Here is a 25,476-nt window from a genome sequence, read left to right as displayed (position 1 = left end):
CAAACATTCAAAACCATGTTCAAACCAGTAAAATGAAAATTTCACCCCTATCACCATGTAGTAGGTCTACTGTATATTGTCTATGTATTTCGATATTTTCTCAGCTTGATAGTCAAATGTTGTTTCTTTGTGCAGTTTTCCAAATAGCTCCATTATTTAGGCTCAGGAAGATAACTTTAGAGTCTTGAAAAGCAACACCCTAATGAAAAATCCACAGCACTCTTCATTACTTCACTGAAATCTCTCCAAAGGCCAAGAAACACTCTAGTCTGCATTTAATACTTTAAATGCATTTTCCCACAATACAGACACCAGAAGTTCAGCTTTTTTTTTTTTTTAACAGCACTGTTTAAAATCACAACAAGAACAGAACAACTCAATTAAACAGAAAACCACATCCACATCAGGCTATTGCACATATGACAAGAGATGGTTACAGTTAGAGCTGAGCAATATGGCCAAAAACCTTTTTTTTTTTTTTTTTTTTTTTTTTTTGGGGCCTTTTCACAACATTAATCTATATTTTTATTGTCTATATAGATGAATGAATTGCTTTTGCGAAGTGCTTCTGCATCACTTTAAAACAGAAATTTGAATTAATCAATTTATTGCCCAGCCCTAATTACATGATATCCAGACTCCAGACGAGGCACCCTTGGCAGCCCTACTAATTAATATGTATTACTACCCCACCCCACCCTACCCCACCCTACCCCAAACCCAAGGAAGTGCAATAAAAACTACATGTTTAAAGTAATATTTCATTTTGGCATACAGATGTGTGGCTTAAAACTGTAGATGTTTAGCCAAAGTGCAACATCAACCTAAAGCCACATGAAGCAGGAGTGTGTGGTGTTTACAGATATGTCATCCACATCCTTATAAAGGTAGTTAAGCAGCGCACAGCACAGACGTCACACTGACTCCCAAACATGTAAACTAACAATAACCTGAACTGGCTTTAGGCAGCGCTCAGCAGTTGGACCGCCAGTGTTTTCATACTGAGCTGCACACAGAAGCTGTGCTGATAAGTTTCCTCAGCACATTTCTACACACTGTCTCCCACATCTGTGACTATTACCATTAAGAGAACTGTGCAAATTAGAATAGAAATTCTTATTTTGAGAGTGCTTTGCCTAAATCTCAATTATTGACAGCACTAAGAAGGAAATGCAGAGACTTTTAGATGTTTCCAAGAGTACATGCATACTATTTTCAACTTTTTTGAATGTCTTTCACTCATTCCGTTCACTCAGTTCCGAAAGGGTTCAGATAAACAGTTTTAAACTGAATTCAAAAACAAATTAAAAGGATCTGTTTTACCTTTAAGATTAAGCTGGCTTTTAGTTTTTGAGTTTCGTCATCTATGTGGAAGTGATGTGTCAGTCAAAACACTGGAAATATTTTCAAATTCATAACATTCCTGTCTGCAGCTACAGAGTACTGGCACAAGTTAGATCTCTCTCTTCTCTCCTGACCTCTCTGTACTCGTCCTCCCCTCCATTCTTCTCTCGTCTTCCTCTCCTCCTCTGCTCTTATTTCCTTCCGCCTTTCAGGCTGCTGATATAGTCTTTGACGGTTTGTTCGACGTTGGGCACGGCGTAGTTTTGTGCTGCGTAGATGCCGGTACACGTTCCTACAGCCACACCCAACAACGCTGACGAGCGCAGCCTGGCAACAATGTACCCGGCCAGGAAGCCCTTCAGGAAAGGAGAACCCAGCAGACTGCCGCCCTGGGAAGGAGAAGACAGGAGAGGAGAGGAGATTTATTGTGGGCATTTGAAGGTTTATAATAATGCAAATGAAAGTGCCTGTAGTGTACTTAGTAGGACAACACAAAAAGGGGGACATGCATAAAAACAGGAACCCTAAATTACAAATGATTGAAGTGCTGTGTCAAATAACTGAAATCTTAAGAAAGACCTGATACCATCAAAAAGCGAAATACAGCCTTATTAAAGACATAAGAACTCAAGTAACCAAAACAGTGTCTATACTTGGTGTTTTTATAACACCAAGCACTATAAGCACTACAGGCTCAAATCATTTCGCAATAATGAACCAATGCCAGATGCCAGCCTTTACTTGGCATTAACAGCTAATTGTTTTCAAATCGCTTTTATATGCCTTGGCCACAGTCACAGGCTGTATATTTTATGCACACGTCCACAAACCAGTAGTTTTTACACGCAGTGAGCTGAAGCCTTTGTATGAACATGTTTGTGCCTGTCTTACCGGAGGAACCCCAATCTGAATTTCATCCTCCACTCTTCTCTGGATATCCTCCAGCTGGTCCTTCAACTCCATCAGGTCCTTCAGCTGGCCCAGAGAACCCTACACACACACACACACACACACACACACACACACACACACACACACACACACACACACACACACACACACACATTCCATCACACACATTCCTTATCACCACAGAGTGGTGATAAGGAATTTTCTCTGTAGCTGTAGGTCACATTAGTTACGAGTTGGCCAGAACCTCGCTCTTTTCCATCACAAGTGAGAGAAAGAAAGACTGAGAGAAAAGTTTATTGGAGTTCACTACAGTTTCTTACAACTAAGATTAAAAATGCCCATGATAAAAATTTTGGTACAACTTTTGTATCATTTTGTAGCATCTTCCCTCCCTATATATGCATTCTATAAAGAAAAAACAAGGTTACAGCAAATTAAATAAACATCTAGTCATCTTAACTAAGATAGTTTCAACAATCCCTGGCAATACTGGGTATTATTTCCCAACACTGAGTTTTCTGCATCATCACACTCATCTGTAAGTTGTGAAGAAGGGCATGACTGCTGACTTTGACTAACTTACTGGCTTCTGCCTAAACCAACAGCAGCCAAGGAATACTGTAACTTGTCTTGTAACTTGTAACTTGTCAAGTCTTGGCTTGATCATAATGATTGGACCAGTAAAGTCTGTGTAATGTAACGTTATATTAAACATGCTGTGAGATGAGAAGGCATACTGTATAATGTTGTTACACATATAACCAGTTAGCTAGTAACAGAACAGATAACTCACTAATCTAAATGCAATGCTCAAAAGACACTGTAGCATAACTTCGCTGTTGTAGAGAAAATCATTCTGAGGTTATCTTATAAAAGTTAAGACAACACCTCTTTGACTGGGTAATGCTCCTTGACCAGGTCACAATAAATAATGAGTTTCATAAGTTGAGTTTAGAAAGTATTTCAAACGGTACGTTATGTTCCTCTCACTCGTCTCAGCAACGAAAAAGGTTAATTAACGTGAGGTATTAGCTCAATTAGCAGGAGACAAACTTCCAGAAGTGAACTTTTTAGTAATTTAACTCCTACAACAGTCTTTGTCTCAAGACTGAGCTACCAGGACTTGCCTTAGCTAAGCGTCAGTCTTTGTTTTTACTGACAGCAGTGTGCCGTTTTCAAAGAAACACTGTTTAATAAAACAGCTGGTTGGCATAAAGCTGCCAGCATTAGCTGTATTGATCACTTAGCCTACTTAGCTGACAGTTAGCTAACCTCAACTACTGCGGGTTAGCCAACATTCACGTTAGCATGCAAACTACGGAGGAGTGTAAACAAGGTAGGTTAGGGGGCGTACTGTCCTAATACAGAAAAAATAAATGTCTTTGCTCATATGTTAAAATGAAAAAGTTGAGAACACCGACCTTGTCATCTGCCATGATTTCTCACTCCGAGCTGCTGTTTCTTTCTTCCTCGTGTGGTTGTGTGGTACATAAGGCCCATGTCAGGCGTGCTGCCCTCTAGCGGAGAGCGCCGCTACAGCCAAAAGTATCAGCAGGGCAGGCCTCTGAGGAAGGAAGGTAGGTAATGAGTAACAGCCTGAGAAAAAGTAAGGCAAGCTGTCCCTTGCTCACCATAGGAGTCAATGACTACCATGTATTATTGTTCACACTGTAATGATAATATAACAGTATTGTGTCTGTATTTAAAGGACAATGATATTTCCCTGGTGTAGTGTGCAAAATATTTCAGAATTTCTTCACAGTAACCTAGAAGAATTTTTTATTATTTCAGATGAGTAAAGGTGAAGACAGGCCAAAATATTGCACATAACTGATCGTTTTACCGTTTCTGGTCAGTGTAAAATATTGCTTACTCCCTCTTATCCTTTTAGCCAGGAGACAGTCCATAAGTTGAGTGTCAGTGATAAACTTAGGCTATAATTTCTCTACTATAATTTGTAGAGCGTGGTCTTTACCTGCTCTACCTGTAAAGCGTCATGAGATAACTTCTGTTGTGATTTGACGCTATATAAATAAAGTTTGGTTTGGTTTTGGTTTGATAATGATTCCTGAAGACCAAAACTGCTTTTCCATCCAGTCATTCTTAAAAGCTCCTGTGACATTCAGCAATGTCTTGATAATATGCTTTACAAACCTTTAAACTTACAAAAATTAAAACTAAAAAAACAAACAAACAAAAAAGTGAATTTACAAATTTAAGTTTCTTATCCACACTCCCCTCCCCTTTTTTGTTGTAATTGTGTGGTAATTTTATGATGATTTTCTTACAATTTAATGCATAATACAGAATGTTTTCAAGAGAAATCAAGCAAATTTGCTCGGGTGCAAAGGGTTTGTATATATACACCATGGAAGTGATACAAAAGTGACACAAACCTGTCGATTTATTACCTCCTTAATATTCCACCCCCCTCACTTTTGAGATGTTGGCTGCACCCCTGGACACAGATGACAGGGAAATCCTTCTACTCTGAGGAAGCCCAGTGGCCATGTGAGCTCTGCAGGAGCCACAGTCTGCATCAAAGCTGTCAACAGATAGCTCCGATCTATTTGTCCAAACTTCCTGATTCTTTATCAGGAAGTTTGTTGAGTTTGGAGAGAGCAAATACACATCCTACTGCCGACTCCTAACAGAGCCATGTCTTAGAAGGAGATGGCTCATTAGCTCTGCTTTCCTCCACACTGCCGGTACAGTGTGAACTTTTTATTGGGGCTGGAGAGTCTGTCTGGTGCATTCCTCTGAGAGAGAGCGAGGGAGAGAGAAAGAGAGGGAGAGAGGGAGGGAGGAGGGTCAGAGAGAGGTAGAGTAAATAATTAGAGAGACAGAAGGAGAGAGTGTCACGGAAGCTCTGAGAAGCTCTCATTAATCAGAGCTGTTAAACTCACACTGACTTCTCAACACCTCGCAGCATGCCGAGGGGGGAAAAAAAGATGGCAAAAAGCATGGAGTAGTTAAAGAAAAGTATTCCACCCCACGCACACACACACACACAATATGAAACAACCACAGTGCCTCGGCAGAGCTGTGCTTAAGTAAAGGTCCAGTTTTGTGTCTTTTAATTAGCTTCAGCGCTGATTAAACGTTTTGGCCTGATAAGAATGAGAGTGTGTGGATGATTCATCCCAGTGGGTACAGTATGTGCAGAGAGTTTGTGAACAGTACAGTCAGAAAAATGTGAAAAAGAGACGATCGACACAAAAAGACAGACAAAAACAACAAAAGGAAGCAAAGTCATCTTTAAAAATGCATCCTGCTGTGTCCAAACCCAGAAAACATTATTTGAAATTCTAGTGAAGATATAAAATATGGCCTGCTGGATTACAGGGAAGTATGTATAAAACAATGCACAAGTCATTCAGATATTTTCTGTTTAATATAATAGTGTAGTCATAAAACAATGGAATCATGGGTTTGAATTTGTATGTTTCAATCCGCAGATATGGATAAAGGTGCAGTGGAAAAATGTTTTCTTTTTCTAACTTTGAAGCTACTTAAGGGGAAATTAAGGGAAAATGGGCGTTCAAGCAGTTAAGGGCCGAGCAGAGCATGAGAGGTCCGACATCTTAGAAAGATGGAAAGATACAAAATCCGAGAGCAAGTGAGCAAAAAGACAGAGCATGGCCTAACGTCTGAAACCGAAAAGAGAAAAGGTTGCATGTAATATATAAAAGCGTCTAATAATAGAGCTTTTTCACTTTGGGCTAAGATTAAAAGATTCATTTTGCCTCAGTAAGCATGATTATGCCTCGACAGGTCACAAATGGCATTATTTAGTATTCAGAGCTGCAGCCTCTAATTAGCTGTGATTACAAAATGCTGCTGCTTCATCTTTGTCGAACTTTTAAACGCTGTTTGGTGGCTTCTTTATTAGTCCTTTTTTTCCTCTAGAGGACACAAAGACAGTTAATCTTCTCATTCGGCAGAACACGCTGACCATTAACCTTACTTTATTTTGGCTTATCCCAGGGCCAGCCTGATATGGGACACAATATTTAATGGTCTATTAAAGCTGGAACAAAAGCGACTGCATGGTTTTGAACAGGAGGACCCACCGCCTGCACACTCCAGACTGCAGGCATTTCAGGGCTGGAGAGAGCGATGGAGGTAAGGTCCTTTTCATCCTCACTCTTGTCGATCGTTTTGGGGGGTTATTGATTTTGGCTGAGGCATATTTAGCTGACTAATCTTTTGACGCCATTGTCAATGAGGGAGCACAGAGGCACATGGTGCAGTCATTGCTGTCATTCCTTTTGGGATGATGTGATTCTTCATGGCTTGTGATGAAGTTTGTGTTTTGACTGTGTATGAGTTGCGGAAAGGGAAACCAGATCTGTCACAACCTTGCAGTGCTCACAAGATGCTTGAAATATAGACGATAAAAAACAATGACTTTTATAGCCTTACGATTAAAGTTTTTTTTTTTTTGTTTGTTTGTTTTTTTATTTTCCAATGCATTATTCACCAAGTATTGCTGATTTTTTACTGAGCCAACAGTGAAGGCGTTTAGGATGACTGTGACACCACTGTGAACAGTAATTACAGGGATTGTTTGTGCAGAGGTAGCAGTCAGAGAAAGCAATTATAATTCAGAGGCTGGGAATAGAAAGTAATGTGTGCCCAGTGATTTTTACAGGGCATGAAGACAGTAGTTCAGTCTGCAGCACATTAGGAGCCATCATTCAAAATTCACTCTTTACTCAGATTATCGCGTACACCACACTGTTTATAGAGACAGATTGCCTCTATAGACTGTGAGTAATTAGCCGTGGTTTGTTATATAGAACATGCACACAGAATTCAGCATCTTACTTGTCAGTACACAATACTGTAAATAAGGTATTTTAGTTGATTTTTAGGTACACCACGTTTGTGATAATCACCTCTTCCTTAATTTTTTCAAACTGAAATATGCGACATTGAGTTAAAATTATGTGCCAACACTACGGAATCAATGCCAGGATTTTTTTTTTTTCCCACCACCATGCCAAAACCGTCACATGCACACAAACATCAAGTTAACATTGATTAACTTAATTTGTTTGGTTAGATTTAAACACCAAAACTACTTGGTTAAGGGTAGGGAAAGGACATGGTTGATGTTAACAAGCTAACAAGAAACAAGAAACACACAGTGGTGTTTTGTTGACTGACCCATCCACCACCTCAACCTGCCACCTGAAGTGGACTTTTTCACTCTTTTGAAATATTTTTGTAATGTTTTTGTAGGATTAATGCACACATTTCTACATAATGCACAATATGCGCATTTTTTTACAGCTAAGATTAATGCACATACTTCTACATAATGCACATACTTTTTTTTTTAAATGCAGATTTACATACGTCTTATTCCTTTTTCTATTTCTCATAATTTCACTTATGCTCATAATATATTCTACTGCTGAGAATTCGAGGAACTGCAGCTGACCCAAATACCTTTCAGGGATTAATTAAGTATTTCTCATTCTGATTGTGATTCTTTATATTACTGGTAATTCATGTGTCAAACACAACTAAGGATCTTAATTGTCTTTGCATTGGTATCGTTTACATGGTGCTGACTCATTCTTTTTTTTTTTTTTTTTTTTTGGACTACTGATTCAGTCATGGCGGACACTGCTCAGTGACTGGAGAGATCAAACAGTGTTGCAGTGCATGCAGGACGTCAGAAAAGTCTCATATGTCTTATCACATTTGGGCTGATGTACCTGTGTGATTGCTATTTAGTTCCCTCAGGTGTTTTTTTATGCATTTTTTAACAAACTGATGAAGATCTGCTGGGACTGAAAGGTCATTGAGTGCATAAAAATTATGTTCCTGATGAGTTTATGTCTCACTGTTGTATACACCTGCATATGAGACAAAAATCTGAATGAGCAAACTACCTACAGTCAAAATGTTTTTATGCTTATCAGTAACAGGACAGCTTTGTCCTAAACAGGGAACCAATTAGAGATTTCTGTTCAATTTGGATTCAGTTCAACACTTCATTGCCATTTCAGCTGTATGAGTTGGAATCTGTTCCAGTGCTGTACATAAAAAACACATAAAATCAATAAAAGACAACATCCATACCACATACATCATACAAATGAACATGTAGAAAACTAGTTCAGTGATGATCATAAAAACACATGGAAATAATTAAAACTGAAGTAAGTGGTGGTAGGATGGAGCTTTAAAATGCAGTGCTACTGGTGTGCAGAGTGAGCTAAAAAATGAATAAATTAAAGAGATAAAAATGGAAAAACAAATAAAAAACTACAAGTAAAAAATGCTCACAGATATAACAAAAACACACAAACAGACAAGAAGGGCAGCACCTCGTGTGGTTAAAAGAAAAAAAAGATGTTCCTTGAGAAGCTGTATCATTTCCTCACACACTCAGGGAGACCTCGCTAGTATAGTATCTGGCCTGGGTACGTTGGCTGAGTTATTCCCAGTAATCAGGAACAATTTTTCACATGGTGATTCATTGAAATTTTATTCTAAGCTATATTGCTTCTCTTGCAGGTGTGTTGTTAATTGATCTGCCTTGGTTGATCATGCATAACAGTTATGTGAGGCATATGCAAACTATTTTTTTTTTTTTTATAGTAACCTTAAACAGGAATTTCAGTGCACTCACTGCTTTTCCAGCTAACAATGTTATTACAAAAATAAATGTATGAATGCATGGCTAATTTTAATTTTCAATTTACTTGTAATTATGTTTCCACTAAATTTGCTGTTCAAACAGAAAAGGAACAGAGATGATAACGAGAACTTTGAATGTACTGGAAGTTTGGAAATGCTTAGAGCTCAGTGAACTGTCTACATTTATCCCCTTTCATTCATTTCATTTTCTTTCTTTCTTTCTTTCTTTCTTTCTTTCTTTCTTTCTTTCTTTCTTTCTTTCTTTCTTTCTTTCTTTCTTTCTTTCTCAAAGGAATTAGCCTTTTGACACTAGTGCCATCTAACTGTCAGGTTTGACAAGTATGTATGTCCTCTGTGATATGGCACTTGATTTGTGTTAGAGTGTGTGTGTGTGTGTGTGTGTGTGTGTGTGTGTGAGAGAGAGAGAGAGAGAGAGAGAGAGAGAGAGAGAGAGAGAGAGAGAGAGAGAGATTTTGCTTTTTTTCAGGAGAGATGCCATGTAGATGATTCAGATTCAGATTCAGACTAAAATAAAGGAAGGCTTGTGCCGGCTGCCTTTTAGATTTCTGTCATTTGTTCCGTGTTGCCTTCAGCTTGTGTTTAAACACTGACTTACTGTATGATTTCATAACAGGAGTGCTGCCTCAGGAGCCTTGCAGCATTTCCGCTCTTATTGCTGCTGCAGGCTCAGTGCTGTGTTGTGCTGCTCTGTGTTGTGCAGTGTGTTGTGTTGTGTCAGATAACATTATGTAATCCCTATAAGAACACTGTTGTTTTCTTTCAAGCTGTAGGTGCTTTGAAACCCCAGGCGCCTCCTTGGGGTCTTCTCACCCCGGACCTGGAACTTAGTGACCTACTCGACTGTCGAAACACTTTTAATGGATCGCTTACTGGTGTCTGTCAGTTAACAAGGAAAATCTTCTGGTGTCTCAGAAAAACAGTTTGCTGTTAGGTTCCCAAACTCTTCAAGTCGTCTGCCTCTGGAGCCACTTTCCCTGTAAGCTGACAACATTCAGGTTAGGAATCCTGTCCGTGTCCAGATTTTCATGTGAAATTCTTTACTAAAGAAGAACACAGTCAAAGTAGTCTTCTTAAGCTTTAATAATAATAAAAAAATAAAAATAAAATTCACCTCTTATACCTTCTGGTTACAGTCGGAATGGTTAAAGCTGCTGCTGAACAGAAAACAAAATCCATATTAGGTCCATATTAGGAGAGAAAAGGTGGCAAATGTAAGTGGTTAAGAACCCTTCAAAAAATCTCACACGCACTACTGTACCATGCACAAACCTCAGTCTCTTAGTCATGTTTCAGAAGCATGACTCAGTGGTTTTTAACCACAGCTGAAGACCAGACAAAAATGCAGCAAGGACAGTGTGTGAGGCTGTTTTGGTTCTTTGGTGTAGAAACTCTCCGAAAACATATGAACAGAGAATGAGAATGGAATGGAATATGGGATATCTGTGAATATGGTATAAAAGTAGTTACATTATTTTAATGATATGACTATCAGGCATGAATGTATAATACATTTTACATTTCTCTCTGCTAGGCTGCTGTGTCTTTGGCTTGTTTTGGATTTATGTGAGTTATGTGAGACACACCCAAGTATACCAACATGCACTGAGTTCATTGAAGGCAAACACATATCATATAATGATTTTCAGTGATTAATACCAGATGTGTTAGTGCACTAAGCATAAAACACACTTGAATAATAAAATTCCTTCCTGTTTTTGTGTATTGTTGTGTATACATTTGGTTGTTCTGTGTTGCTTTGCATTGCATTACGTTGTCGTGCTGTGTGTTCTGTTGTTTTGCGCCTTATTGTGTTAGCCTGTGTGATGCTGCAGTCTGGTTGCAATGGGATGTAACTGGTTAATACTAATTTGTAGTAAGTTGGGTTCAAAGATAACTTTTGAGCCAGGCTGATTTAATGAAAGCATTTCATCAAACTGACACTTCCTAAGTGTGCCAGATGCACTTCTCCATGACGTGAATTGGAAAGCCTTTTAGTGTGGCTCAATATTTTTGTGAGCTTACTTGGCTCGTGTTCAGTTAAGTTCCCTCATTGACCTCAGTGTTCAGTATTCAGCTGGAGTTTCCCCTGATGGCTCACCGATATACTTTGCCAGCGGAGGGAAATGTGATTGGAATACAATTGGACGGAAAGAACCCACTTTTTAGATGGGGCTAGATTGGTATGAGACGTGAGCTTCCTTGCAAATGCACATGACTCAGCATTGCTAAGACGTGGTGGAAACGGAAAAATTATGTGTTACCGGTGTTACAGGGGGTCTCTAATCTCACCGAAACATGAGTAAGTAATTGCGTTTTGATTTTGGTTTGCCCATTGTAGTACCCCATGATCATATGATCGTAGAGATATTAAAGGAATATTTTAGGAATACCACAAGCAGCAGTGTGTCTATTATCCTCTTGCTCTTCTTGCTCGACTGTATATTGCTACTTGTCACTTTGATTGTTAAGGATATAAAATGTGGTATGGAATTGAGTGTTTATAGTATATTGTTTGGAGAATATTATAGATCCAAGACAAAGCTGACAGAGAGGGTGGGACTGAGAGAAAAAGGCACAATTTCAAATGAATCTACTTCAGCACCACGGACAGCGTCATGCATTTATCAACACACATCACAGTGAGGCTGCTGATATTTCAGAGCCGTGGTCGGGCCGTAGATTTTAACCTCACTCAAGATAAAGGATCAGTGAGTCAGGTAGATTAGATCAACATTTTCAAATAAAACAACCCCTCTGCCTCTCTCTGCGGATGGAGAGAGGGGTTGGCAGCTTGACAAGGGGGATCCATTCTGGTCATTTTGCCAACAAAATGATCAAATCACCTTCTGTGTACGAAACTGATCCCCAAACAGAGGTTCTCTTTTCAGCTGCTGCCCTACAGATTTAACTCAGTTTTGCAGTAGGTTGATACTAGTAGTTTTTTTTTTTTTTGTGTGTGTGTGTGTGTGTGTGTGTGTGTGGTGGGGGGAGGGGGGGGGGGGTATTGGTTTCTGTACTTTAGGCTTTTTATTATCATTATTACTATTTATTTAACTACTGAAACTACCCAGAATAGTTTCATATGGAAGAAATACATTTTTGCATTATTTATTTATTTATTAGTTAGCACAGGCTCTCCCTTGGCCTTTGCCCATTTTGTGTGAACTGGGTGTGGGTGTGTTTGTCTGTGTTAAGTCTGTGATGGATTGGTGATCTATTCAGAGTTTATCCCTGCCCTGCGCTCAGTTTATGCTGACTGACTATCATCCCTCCTAACTCTGAAAAGGAATAAGCAATTCAAGGCAACAAATGAATGCGGAAAAGGAATTGCATTTTATCATCCTGTCAAGATGTTACAAAGACATTCATTTGTTCTTTTTTTCTGTGAGGAACCCAAGCTGTGTTGTTTGGCTTGGGATTATGTCCAGAATGCCTTGTCTCAGCCATGCAGGTGTCTGTGTGAAAATGGAGTATTGATGGACACTCCATACAAAAGAAAATTAACATTCCCAGCGCTTCTTTCTGCGACAAACCCAGCTTGGGTTGTTTGATTTGTGCTTTCCTTCAGACTCATGTTTCAGGCAGGCAGCTGTCAGGATGTGGGCATCATTAACAAAGTGAACATTGCTGGCACTTCATTCAGTTATCTGGTCTTTTGTCTCCAGTTGTGGTCTGTAGTTCCCAGTGTGAAGAGATTGTGGAGTAACTTTAATGGATTTCCTGACCTGACTGTCAAATATGACCTCACTATAGAGCAGACATTTCTGTAAAAGCAGACAGCAAACACTAAAAATCGCTCACATCCTAATCCATGGTATTTCTGCAGTCATCTTGGGAAATTGGTCTGATATGTACCGGTCTGTGTGACTGTACATGCAGAAATAAGTCCAGGATGGTTTATAGGCAGTGCAGATGCTGCCAGCTGGCAGAGGCTGAGGTCCTTTGGATCGAGAGAATTGTACTAGAGAGGTTCTTAAGGGTGATAAGCTGCTGATCACATCTGAAATGACTACTGCAGCTTTCCATTTATTTAACACTCTGGAGATCTGGGGCGTTATGAAGACATCTACACAAACACATCCGTCAATTTTAGTATTCTGCTAGCTTCCTAAGCAGTGCTGAGAAGTGACGGGGAGCAGATTAGCAGTTAGTGTCGCAATATATCCTCCTCTCTCTAAATGTGCCCTCCGAAATCCACCTGTTGGGCTGGATACAGACATGGCAATAAATCCTGCCTGAGCCCTCTGTCCCTCTGTATACTCAGTTGGAATGTAACTCAAATTCACAATACATCTACTCAGCTACTGTACGTCAAGCCAAATGCAATTTACATGACCATTTTCATTTCAGGGACTTTAAACATAACTACATTTCATTGTTATCTTGCTTTTTGAGTCCACTACATTTGCAGAAAAAAAAGGATTTTGCATACAAATATATAAATTAATGAAAATTAAGTGTAAGCCCGCAAAATGTAAGACAGCTGTAAGGGAATTAACATACACAAGTGGATGGCTAATCCCTTTAATTTAACCACTGAAGATTATTGCATTGATGTTTGAAGCTGCAAAGCACTGAGATGCAAAGAACCTCACGTACAGTACCTTTTGTCTGATACTCAAGTAAGTATTGCAGTGCTTTTACTTTAGTGTAATTTTAAGTTTTTGAAGGTTTGGTGTCTCAACCTGAACAATATTCTAAGAGAACATTTCTTCTTATTTCAACTTAAGCAAAGTATTTGTGTGCTTCTTTCACCACACCGACAGATAGTGATAGAGATGGTGCGACTGATGAATTGTTCTGGACGGAGGCTGCAAAGTGGAAGTGGAAGTTACCTAGACTGTGGATGACACCCAACTAAAAATAATCATAAATTTTCTCCTCTCTGTGGTACCAGAAAAGGACTAACAGAAAAGGACTCATGATTTTATACTTTCCTATTCCAAACATTGTTAATGAACAGCATATATTTGTGTTGGCTGGCTATTAGCAAGTTGATATGATAAGGAATTGAAGCTGCTAGAAACAGGGAGTCAAGGCAGGCAATTAAAACGGATTCATTCGATTTCAGAGAGTTAAGGTGAGCTGGGTGTTTGCCACTAATTATTTGAATGTGCAGATGGTGTGTGTGTGTGTGTGAGCACGTACTTCCTTACATGCCTGTGTATATCAGCATATACACTGCTTTTGTCCAGTTGCCAGACATTAGCCAATTAAAGTTTTTAAGCTCTGTTGCTTCCCTGACAGAAGGGACCAAGGTGAGGGGAGGAGAGGTACTGCAGCCTCACTGCAGCACTCTGCTGTAATGTGCCAGTGTCTGCCTGAGCATGTGTGTTTGAGTGTGTGTTTTTGAGTGCATATGTGCAGCCTGGGCTGACACTCTGCGATCCTCCACATAGCCAAAAGAAAAGGCAAGGAAGCAAAATGCAAACAAAAATTACGAGACTTGAGTTGGGAGTGGTTAGAAGACAGCCAGACAGCCAGAGCGTGGCTGCACTTGTAGACAGCAAACAACAGCAAGAGAGAGAGAGAGAGAAAGGGCGAGAGTTGACAACGTAAAGGGGGAGGCAGGGGGTCAGAGGGAGGGAGAGGAGGATTTTTAAAGTCATGAAAGTGTGAAAGAAAGTGGTATGGAGAATGTGAAAAAGGAGTTGATGAGGAAAATGTGATTAAAAAAAAATTAGAATGAGGGAGAGCGAGCGAGACTGTGAGAGGTGCAGGCGTGTCTGTCACAGCTGTCCCTTTTCTCACCCACTAGGGCTGCCAGGGAGCCACCCGCACAAAACAGGGGGTCCTCCTAACACTACGATGCAGCATCAGCACCGCCTCATACTCATACTCTCTCTCTCTCTCTCTCTCTCCCTCTCTCTCTCTCTCTCTCTCTTTCTGTGTTTCTCTACCCCTCCCCTCGCTTGTTTCCTCTCCTCTCCCTCACCTCCCTCCCTCCATCTATATCCTCTTCACACATACACTCCCATGCTGGGGATGCCTGAGCAGTGGCAGTCGTGGTCACAGTGACAGGAGTCCCTGGTCTGCTGACAGCTGAGCAGAACAGGTCATAGCTTAACTAAACCCAGACCAGCCCAGTCCAGCCTATAGCTGCTCTGAACGGAAAGCAGACGATCTTCTGGAGGAGGATTTCCCTCAGCCTGTGGATGTATTGTCAGAAATTGTACCACTACTGGTAGAAGAAAGGGATGCTCACGTGAATATGAAGGTATGGCAGCAGTGAATGCTTGTTGCTGATGTGTTATAAGGACTACATATTCACATGCAGAACTTTATTCTTTGTCATTTATTTCGGTAAAGGGGGTGAGAACAAGGCAACCATTACAGGCTATGTATTTTTCTTTTTTTAAGTAATTCTTAACGCCTTGACAGAAGATAAGCTGCTGAAGCTCAAAGCTCGCTGCAAACCACTTCGGAAGAAAAATCACCCCCTCTGCTTTTTTGGACCGTTATACTAATGTACTGATTTTTCAGCATGCACAGAGGAGCTATAAGGTGCAATCAGACTATATTCACAGGATGCACCCTGACAAGAAATAATTTTCTTCAGACGCTATAATCAGGTCAATAACTTGACTGATAACTTTACCAAGTCAGCCGTGCAACGCAGCCAAGCAAGTGGCAATATGGAGCTGCGAGGGAGCCGTGGGCCCATGGGTGGCCTGGACCTGAAGGGGCAGGGGTTGGGGGTGTGCAGCCCAGGCACCGGGCTACCGGCAAGCTCCGTCTACATGACAGTGCAGCAGCAGGACTACTCAGCCAGCGTCTGGCTCCGCAGGAAGGAAAAACTGGAACATGTAAGTCCAGTGGCTGGAGCTGGGGTTGGAGAAAGACATGAGAGTCAGGGACACAGACCTGAAATATTAAGGAGTAAAATCAGGAAACTCAAATGAGGAACTCAAATCTCTGAGTTAGATATGAATATTCAAGAGAGGCACCTCTTTGTGACAAAAGTTTTTTTTTGTTTTTTTTTTTCACTGTTTAGTCTATTTGGAATGGTTTAAAAAAGAGCTGTGTGAGCTAAAGCCTGCCACCATTTTTTTAACATTTGGTCAAAAGGAAGAGTTGCTTGGTAACATTCTTAAATATGCATGCATGTGTTTTTTTCTCCTACCCAAACAACACCTACATTTTTTCAGCACCCACTGGAACACTTTTTCCTTATTGATCACATAGGATTAAGAATATGAGAGTTTTGATGTTTAGATAAGGATGACAAAGTAGTGAGAGGCCAGGTTTCCCGCTGCAAGGCTGCATTTTGATTCTTTAATGCACAAAGGGGATGTTTCCCGCACACCTACTTTTCATCAGCTGTTTTGTATGCAGATACACCCCATTACCATTCAGGATCAGGATGACAGAGGTCTTAGCTGGGACTTAAATACTAAAATTGAGGTATGTAAATAAAATGTTTGGACTAGATTGATAAACTAGAAACCACATTAAGCCTTCTATCGTCCTTACAAGGGGCCAAGTGGAAATCCTACAGTCTTACTGTTGCAGTCAAGTTACTAAACCCAAACTACAAATGCAAGGCTTTATGAAAATTATCCATTTAATTCTGAGTCTTGTCCTTTTAAAGCACAATAGCAATAATTCTGCGTGTTCTGCGTATAAACTTCGCATTTCTGCTAATCTACAATAATATAATCAGCATAGTAATGTTGTGATTCTGCTAATCTTTCCCCAAAGCAAACAGTTGTATTTTAGAACTCTAATGTCATTTTTCCTCCCTTTTATCCAGCCATTGTTTTCCTTTCCACTACAATATGAAAATGAGCTTAGGTGGAGTTACACGGTCCGTCCACCAGGGAAAATAGTCCCCAGGGAAATGGTTGCTGTACACAGGCAATTATTAGTTCTGTGGTTTATGAATGCTGTTGTTGGTACTAACAGGAGCAGTGTGGATTTGCTTTGAACCAGAGCTGGACTTGGAGGCACTGATAGACAACATAAAATATTTTAGGTAGAATGTTTGGACTAGGGGCTACTTTGGAAAAAGAAAATGCGGATATCATAATGAGGATGCCAGGTCAGAAGTTATACAAGAATACCAACACACCAGGAAGTGACCGGCTTAGTGGGAAGGAAAGTTGCTCAGCAAAGCTGAGAAAGCATCCATAAAGACTTGTGATGTCCCATTCTGGTTTGAGTTGTTTTTCACTTTACTGTTAGCAACAGTCCATTATCCCTCCCTGTCACACGATCCAACAGTTTCTCTTGCTGTCTGGCAGACAGGGGTTGCAGAGGTCCTCTCTGTCTGCAGGAGGCTCACTACATGCAGGTAAACAGTATCAGCATTCTCCTGAGGGCCTCATGAGCGTAGCCATGAGACTTAGCACCAGGAAAAGGAATGGAAAGTGTGTGTGTTGAATATTTGATGTTACAGGGCAACAGAGCGATGTCCAGAGAGCTGCTCTCTCCGCCTGTCTGCATAACCAACTAGGACAGTGAATCAGCCTGAACCCCCTCTGCAGACCTGCAAACACATGCATATATAAACACATACATATATATGTAAACGCAGGCACACAAACAAATGCATGCACACACACAGATATTGTGAGAGAGGCTCTGCAGCCATGAAGCCACACACACACACACACACACACACACACACACGCAGACAAGCCTGCAGCAGTCCCTTGGCAGAAACAGACATTTCTACAGTTTAAGTCGTCCACACCAGACTTACTCCTCACACACGCACACACACACACACACACACACACACACACACACACACACACACACACACACACACACACACACACACACACACACACACACACAGTGCTGCAAAGTTTAAGCTTTCTATCCTCCTTACAAAGGGCCAAATGGGAACCCTTCAGTCCTACTGTTGCAGGCAAGTTCCTAAACCCAAACTACAAATGCAAGGCTTTATGAAAATTATCCATATAATTACGAGTCTTGTTCCTTTAAAGCACCATACCAATGACTCTACATGTTTAGCATAATATCTGCAATAATATATAAGCTTCACATTTCTGCTAATCTTGTCCCCAAGCAAGCAGTCGTAGTTTACAACTGTAATTTTTTCCCCTTTTATCCAGCCTTTGGTTTCCATTCATTCCACTATGATATGAAAATGGACTTTCAGAGACATCAGACTTTTTCCATCACCATGATAAAGCCCCACACATCACTTTTCCTAAAGGCAGCAGCACTGTTGGGATTTAATGGCTTGAACTTCGGCCGGGTGATCCGGTCTCTCCGCCAGAGAAAATAGTCCCCAGGGAAACATTTTCTTGAGACAGGCAATTATTAGTCCTGTGTTGAATGACTGTTGAAGACTTTGTTAGCCGCAGAGGCAGAACATTATAAGGTAAAAAATAATAATAATAAAAAAAATCATATTTAAAATGGAGGGATTTTAATGATATGTTGTGAAATCTTTAGTACCCCTGCATGATTTGCAAAATGGTTTGCTGCCTAATCAGTGGATTAGATTTCTCATTCTTTTCATGAATAATAATAAACACACACACACACACACACACACACACACACACACACACACAAAGCAACACATCATGTATTTTCTATGTGGAAGTGTTCAGTGCTCAGCAAACTCATCAATAATGGACTTTTCCTCATGTTAAGAGACAAAGGAGCCAACTTGGCCTTACATTAAACAAAAGCACCAGGTACCCTGCAGACAAACAATGATAAATGGGCAATAAGGTGCGAGGGGGAGATAAGAAGCTGGATGCAAAGAGCTTCATGCACATACAGTATCGAGCGCTGCCGTCACAGCGGTGTGATTCAAGTTCAGTGTAATCTCATCAGTGCTGAGTCATTTACTTTGTGGACTAAGTCAAGTCTCGAGCTTTGGGAAGATAGCAGATAACACCTCTAACCTGTTCCTTCCAAAGTTTCCACACTGTTTGAAGTCTGCCCATGAGTAGAGTCTCTCTCTCCTTGCAATTACCATTCCATCCAGTGATTGCCTTTTTAAGACTTGGTAAGTGCACCCAAATGCATTTAACACCATCAAGAGTCTCCAGTTCATGTCTGAATGGATATTCCATTTTGTCTGTGTATAGAGACTCCTGCACAGTGAAGTTACTTACATTGTTATTATGATAGGGATCAGTTTACACTAGGAAAGGGCGGGACTGTCAGCTGTTATGATATCAATATCTGCTCATCACATCAGCAAAGAGGGAAAAATTGAGTCCTTATCACCAGTAAGAGGTACTTTAACTATGTTTGGATGCATTGTTCAAAATGTAAGAATGTGTAGCGTTTCAGGTGCTGAGGGTGGAATGAGGAGCTTTGAGCACTTGAGTTGGACTAAAAGCGAGCAAGAAGACAGATGATAGGCACGTTGGGAGGCTAAGACTGGATCTAAGGTGAAATCTGCCAGATGAATTTTAAGAATTGGCAGCTCAAAGTATAGTTTGCTCCCCACACTGATTGCATTTTCAATTCCACGGTGGCAGAGTTGATATATAGACCTCCGTCTGTGGTAATATTGGCCCAACTTATAAAGGGCCCTGTGGCTGTTTCTCTCTTGAGTAAGTGCTAGTCTAAGAGCTTGGAGTCTTTCCGTGCTGCAGGAGGTGATGATGGTCAAGATGAATGATGATAAAGAGGATTGCTGGAGCCATTTGTAATATAAATTTTGCTGAGTTCCATTTTAAATTAATCTGATTGATCACTGTTGTGAGCTGATTAAAAGTATGAATTATCAGTAATAATTGTATGTTGGGGACGTGATGAAAGCTAGCCAGATGGAGGGGGGAGGAAGGGAAACCAGGGAAGCGAAGTAGTCATCTAGCCTCATTTGTTTGATTTGTGGGTGTAATTTTGGAAAAATAAAAAGTTTCTCTGAGAAATCATGGACTTTATTTCTATGCACGTGAAACTGGCATCCTGCCGCCCATCAGGACGTGACTAACCTGCATTTCGATTATGTAAAAACTATTAAGTCACCACATGGAGGAAGGTGAGAATGATGATGATGAGAAGATAAAATAAGATTAGCACTGTTGATCCTGGAGGGAAAGGCAAAGAATAAAGGTGTGATTCAGAGAACAGAGTAAAAGGTAAAAAAAAAAAAAAAAAAAAAAAAAAAAAGCAAATATATGATAAAGGGATTTCTGATACCAATACTGATTGCAAGTCTCTACACATTGGCCTAAATTAAATTTGGTTAGTGATGAAGATGTCTGCAGGTAAAAGATCAACAGACATAATGATGAGCCTGGTCTTAGAGGGGCAAATCATGGAATAAAATTCAATTACTCATCTATCCCAAGGATTATCTCAAATGTAGGACGGAAAGTCTGCACATAAATCACTGCAAATCCTGTCTGATACAGGCTGGTTGCTCAGTGAAGACAGCAGAGCCCTATTAACGCTGCCATCATTTCTTCCACCATTTCCTTCAAGCCAACAAAGCTGCACTGCTGTAGCCGCTGTTCGCCGCTGTTATCTGGTGAGGGATGCGCTGTGTCTCCAATTTCAAAGCTGCATGAGGTTGACGTTTCCCCTTTCCACTTAAAGATGGACATGTTTTCAAACTCGTGTGCTCCTTTTCATTTTTAATTGGCTACTTTTACCAGGCAGTCAGACTACAGGGGCAAATATTCACCTTGAGCGTCACACTGTTAACTGCTTCTCAGCACAGACATGAAACACGCTCCCTATTAAGCTCTTACAGGTCTTTGATCTGTCAGTGTTCCCTTTCAGTGTCATCTTGTGTTCTCAGACCTGAACTGGATCAAAACACATTGCTCTCGGTGTCGCCTGTCAGGCAGACGAGCTATCGGTTATATCGTTAACGAGAAACGTTTCTGAGATGTGTGCGTGTGAGTTTTGAGTTGTTTTTTTTTTTTTTTACTCGCTAGGTATGCTGTCTTGTCTCCTCGGTAAGATGGAAGACAGCCAGTGAGGCGAAGCCAATGGAATGAAAGAGGACACTTGCTGTCTGAGCTATCTCTTCAGCGCCCGCAGTGGGCTGGTTGAAGTCAGGCGGAGATTTCACATACTGAGATTTTCTCTGAGGCGAGGGCAAAGTTATAAAGGGTCTTTTGCAGAGCGTGAAAGAAGGAGAAAGTCAGAGGGAGGGTGTGGAAGCTGCGATTAGATTTCACCACAAGCTACCAGTGCAATTACAACTCATAGTCCCTATAAAGCTAGATTGATAGATCAATAGATGAATAAGTAAGTAGATACCCACATGGATAGCAAGGTGCCTCTGTGTCTTTGGACCATAGTCTTCACCTGCATCGCCCATTTTCAGTCTGCCGACACACTCATGATTGTGCTCGATGCTGGGTTCCAATTAAATTGAGGTTTGGGCTGCTTGGCTGCATGTTTGACAGCTTGGCCCCTGGTTCAGCTTCACACCAGCAATAACTTGACTTCCTCTCCAGGTTGTTTCAGTCACTTTTAATTAATGCTTTTCCCTCCATCTGCTCACTGCTAAGTATGTGTAATGCCACAAACTGCTGAAGATGTGTCTCATTGCAAAGCCTTTCGCTCACCCAGTTGTCATAGCTGAACCAAAATGTCTCATGACACACACATGTCAACTTCTCCTACCATTCAAACTTGTCTCCTCGGTCGTCTGCCAGGAGAGTCATGTTGCTACCACATCGTCACTCATAGCTAGCCAGACGCAATCTGCTGCAGATCACTTTATTTCGGTCTCTACCTCTGAAATCCGCTTTGGAATAAATCCACCTCCAGTAAATGTTATATTTACATGAGGTATGCATAATAATTTGGTCAGAGAGTATGGTACATCATTTGGCAGACAGCTCTCAGGCACACATCCAAGCTTAGAGACCCGGTGGGGAGGGCTTTTTACATATGTTTACTGTTGCTGGCAAAGCTATGGTAGCCAAGGGAAACGGGTTGACAATAAATCAAGATAATCTCCTGACGTATAAGCAATTTGTTTAAGTTTAATTGAGATTGGAATATAGTTATTGTGGAATTTGCTATACCCAGAGGCTTTTAGGTGAAAGCTAAGCTGATAAATCACTATGGATACACCTTCAGACAATGAATGATTTTGTGCAAACTTCTTGTTTTTGATTAGCACCACTTACACCTTAGGAACTGTGGGGGGAGCTATTGTATAAAACAACACAACACAGCACAAGTGCAGGGGGACTGGTGGTAGATACGAGCGGTTAAAATCTTCATAGTACTTCATAGTAAAGATTGTGTGCACTAATGTGTCTGTGTGGATGTTTGAGTATATATATATGTTTGAAAGTCGATGCATGTGCACGGCAGTGTGTGCACGGATGAGTGCTTTTCACACTATGATAATCAACACGATCGGTCTCAGCTCCCCCTAATTGAGTGTCTCACCAGGATGTGAGGCTTTGAAGTGTGTTGCTGGTTTCTCGTGTGTGTTTTCAATCCTTGTCACATCATCTAGTCCCATAGACGATACTGCTTATTTTCTGAGGGGTTTCTTTATTATGTGGTATTTCTGACCGTACATTTTCTCAGTTGGAAAGAGGCTTATTTCACACACATACACACATGAAGCTTTGCCCAGATAGATGAATAGTGGAAAAGCTACTGGAAACCATATCCATGCTAATTGGATGAGGTGAGCTAATTAGGCAATTTGTCTCTTGACAGAAGTAAATGTGATAATGAGGGGAGTCACTGAAAAGATCGCTTAATTTAAAATGACATTAAAATAAAATGCAAATGGCATCCTTATATTGGGTCTCTTGTGCAAGTTACATATTTTATGTGGAGACACTGCTTCAGCCACAGTACTAATTAAATAGGGAGTTCTCCTTTTGGCAACTTATAATTCATTTTTTATTTCACCTCAGCTTTCTGTAATATCTGCATTTGTATGGATCACTTGTGCTGAGTTCTATAGATGAACAATGCTCCAGTGCTCATCATCGTAGGAGGGAAATCATAGCTGAACGGCTTCACAATTTCCTGTGAAGTCCAATAAAGTGGAGGAGACAGAGCAGAGGCAAGGGTTGCTGTGCCCCAGGCCTGCTGCTCATGCACTATTAAAGAGCAATATCTGAGGAAGTGCCAGGTGGGGATTAGGATCTTTCCTGATTCAGCACTTGATGTCTGTATAACAGAGGTTGTCACCTCCTTGATATCTGTGTGTGGGTCTGTGTGGGTGGGTTGAGGGAGGAAGGTGATCACTGATGCCTGCAGTGATTTCCGAAACTCAAGGGCCAATAAATTAGCCTGCCACTTAAAGTTCCAGTGGCACCCACTGCACTGCTGACTCAGTGCAATGATTCAGTGCTAGGGACTCAGTGTAACTGCACCATGAAGTGGCTGACTATTTTTCAGCAGATAGGATGTCCCCCTGAAGTATGGGTGCTTCCTGTGGGGAGTAGCATTTCCATTTCACAGTTTTAGTCGTTTATCCCATGCTTCAACTGGCTGTTATTAGCCAGATGCCAGCTGCTTTGGGGATCAGACCCTCTTGAGTGCTGGACCTCTAGGGCACCTTGCCACCCTGCCAGCTACCTTTGCTGACGGCAGCCATGCCTCAGTCACTCTCTGTCTAGCTGTCTTGGTAGAGGACATCCTTCATTAGATCCTCTGGGTGATACTTTATGAGCACTAGGTCCAAGAGAAACCAGTGAACTGATGTTTCTCCTGCACTGTGCAAACTATGTATTGTAATTCTTAAAAGATGCATTTAATACTTCATCCAAAAAATATCTACTTTGTATAATTTATTCAGCCTGAGTTGTCTTATGTCAGTCCTACACCAGACAACGTTTCAAGTGATGTCATGTGAGTTTTTCTTAAGTTGGGGCGTGCTCTCATCATCTCGTTCGTTTGGTATCAGGCGATCAAACGCTGTCTGAGTCTTGTTCTTGTCTTGACCTTCTGATAAAATCAAACATGTTTAGTGTTAGGCAAACTGTCAAGTTCAGCGACAGCCAATAGAACAGCCACACACACACACACACACAGCCATACACATACACATACATACACAGACTCACATGCAGACAGGCACACACACACACACACACACGCACACACACACACACACACACACACCAGTCTTACTCATAATCCACCCCTTATGAATTACCTGAAGAAGCATCACTATAATGTTTCTATAATATTCATCAGACAGTGTCCAAAGGAATCTATTTGTAGTCTTGCCAATAGTGACCCTGCAAGATCTCCAGTCTTTGAAAAATCTTAAAGTCTGTGATTAACCATCTGAAACCATCTGCTTCAAATTCTAGGAGTTAGTGTAGTGACTGAAGCCAATTAGAACATCACTGTCAAAACAAGAAGCCAAGCAGCCAAAAGAAATAGTGCCAGTATTTGGAGCCTCTTTGGTTCCAAATATATCACTTTTGGGTGAGGTATTCCTTCAAGGAGTACAAGATAGCTGTTTGGCTGATTCAACCACAATCAGTAGTAATGGTTACATAAGCTAAGTACAGTAAACCTGTTCCAATAGAAAACACTAAGGATGTTTATATGATAGTAGCTATTGAGGGAGCCCTACTCCATGTACTACCGTATCAACCTTCCATCTATAGCACATTAGTGCTGCAAGTCTCCTTGAAAGTTATAGTGTAGAACCAAATTAGCACACTGTTAACAAAAACAACTGAGTTTCTATGTCAGCAAGTTACCAGACCTTTCCTTATGTCTTTCCAGCGCCTGAAACAGGAGTAAAATGCAATTGAAAACAAAAAGAAAGAAAAAAAAAAAATCCTCCCGGGAACAAGATTGTACTGCTGTATTATTTTAGCAAGAGCACAGTAATAAGGGATTCTCTGTGTGTGTGTGTGTGTGTGTGTGTGTGTATGTGTGTGTGGTGGTTGGTTGGTGTTCATTCCATATGGATCAGCTGTGTCACTGCAGTCTCTTCCTGTCAGTGCAAGACAACCTGACACAAACTTGTTCAACTGCTCAATTTACTGTGTTGTGATTCCATAGGGACACAATGAGACATTGTCTCAGCCACACTTTCTGTCTGCACAGGAGAAAAAGAGAGAGAGGGTGAAAGAGAGAGAGTGGGGGAAAGAGAGAGCGATACACATGCACATCTGAGTCATAACATAAAGAGATAATAGAACCTACCTTAATGCAGTTTTGTCCTTTGATCCAACCTAATAAAAATGAGTAAAAAAGTAAGTGCACAGAGGGTATAATTTTTCTATTTTTGACACCACCCTGCTCCCTTCCTGAGCCCAATTGGAAACCTATTGGATTGTAAAAATTATGATTTCTTTCCCATGCTTCACTGCCGTAGACTCTGCAGCAGGAGCATTTCAGCCTCGTGAACCACGGCTTCCAGGGTGTCATTTGTCACGGGTGCCGCCTGGACCGTAGTCATCAATAGACTGCTTGAAAATAACTGTGTCTGGTTCTAAAATGTTTCATTTTCTGGTTGGGGAAGGAAGACTAAACAAACAATCTCACTACAGTATTGGTGTCAATGCCGCATGCCCAGCCCAGTTTCATGGTGGTTTGTGATACAGTAAGAGTTGTATACATGGACACGAATTGTACACTTGT

General features: G+C 40.8%; 2 protein-coding genes across 2 annotated transcripts in view; one reads left to right on the top strand and one right to left on the bottom strand.

Annotated features, from left to right (window-relative positions):
* Positions 1–254: 254 nt before the first annotated feature.
* Positions 255–3,767, bottom strand: LOC115372627 (SLC35A4 upstream open reading frame protein-like). The gene is made up of 3 exons (XM_030070676.1): positions 3,678–3,767; positions 2,236–2,334; positions 255–1,733 (listed from the first exon to the last, which is right to left on the bottom strand). Exons 1-3 carry the CDS (start codon positions 3,690–3,692, stop codon positions 1,536–1,538), a joined length of 312 nt encoding a protein of 103 aa, XP_029926536.1. The 5' UTR covers positions 3,693–3,767; the 3' UTR covers positions 255–1,535.
* Positions 3,768–15,569: 11,802 nt separating this feature from the next.
* Positions 15,570–25,476, top strand: part of LOC115372707 (inactive phospholipase D5) — an 83,725-nt gene continuing 73,818 nt past the window's right edge. Inside the window, exon 1 of the mRNA XM_030070801.1 lies at positions 15,570–15,740. Within this exon, the coding sequence (XP_029926661.1) occupies positions 15,570–15,740 (171 nt within the window). The remainder of the gene's footprint in view (positions 15,741–25,476) is intronic.

This window comes from Myripristis murdjan, chromosome 15 (genome assembly GCF_902150065.1).
Source record: "Myripristis murdjan chromosome 15, fMyrMur1.1, whole genome shotgun sequence".
In the NCBI taxonomy this organism is placed as follows: domain Eukaryota; kingdom Metazoa; phylum Chordata; class Actinopteri; order Holocentriformes; family Holocentridae; genus Myripristis; species Myripristis murdjan.
The sequence above is the reverse complement of the archived record's forward strand: the minus strand, read 5'-3'. Positions and strand labels throughout refer to the sequence as shown.

Bases quoted from the DNA above. Each gene is read 5' to 3' on its own strand.
- LOC115372627 (XM_030070676.1), bottom strand. The intron at 1,734-2,235 runs GTAAGACAGGCA...TCTCCTTCCCAG, and splicing joins TTCAGATTGGGGTTCCTCCG to GGCGGCAGTCTGCTGGGTTC.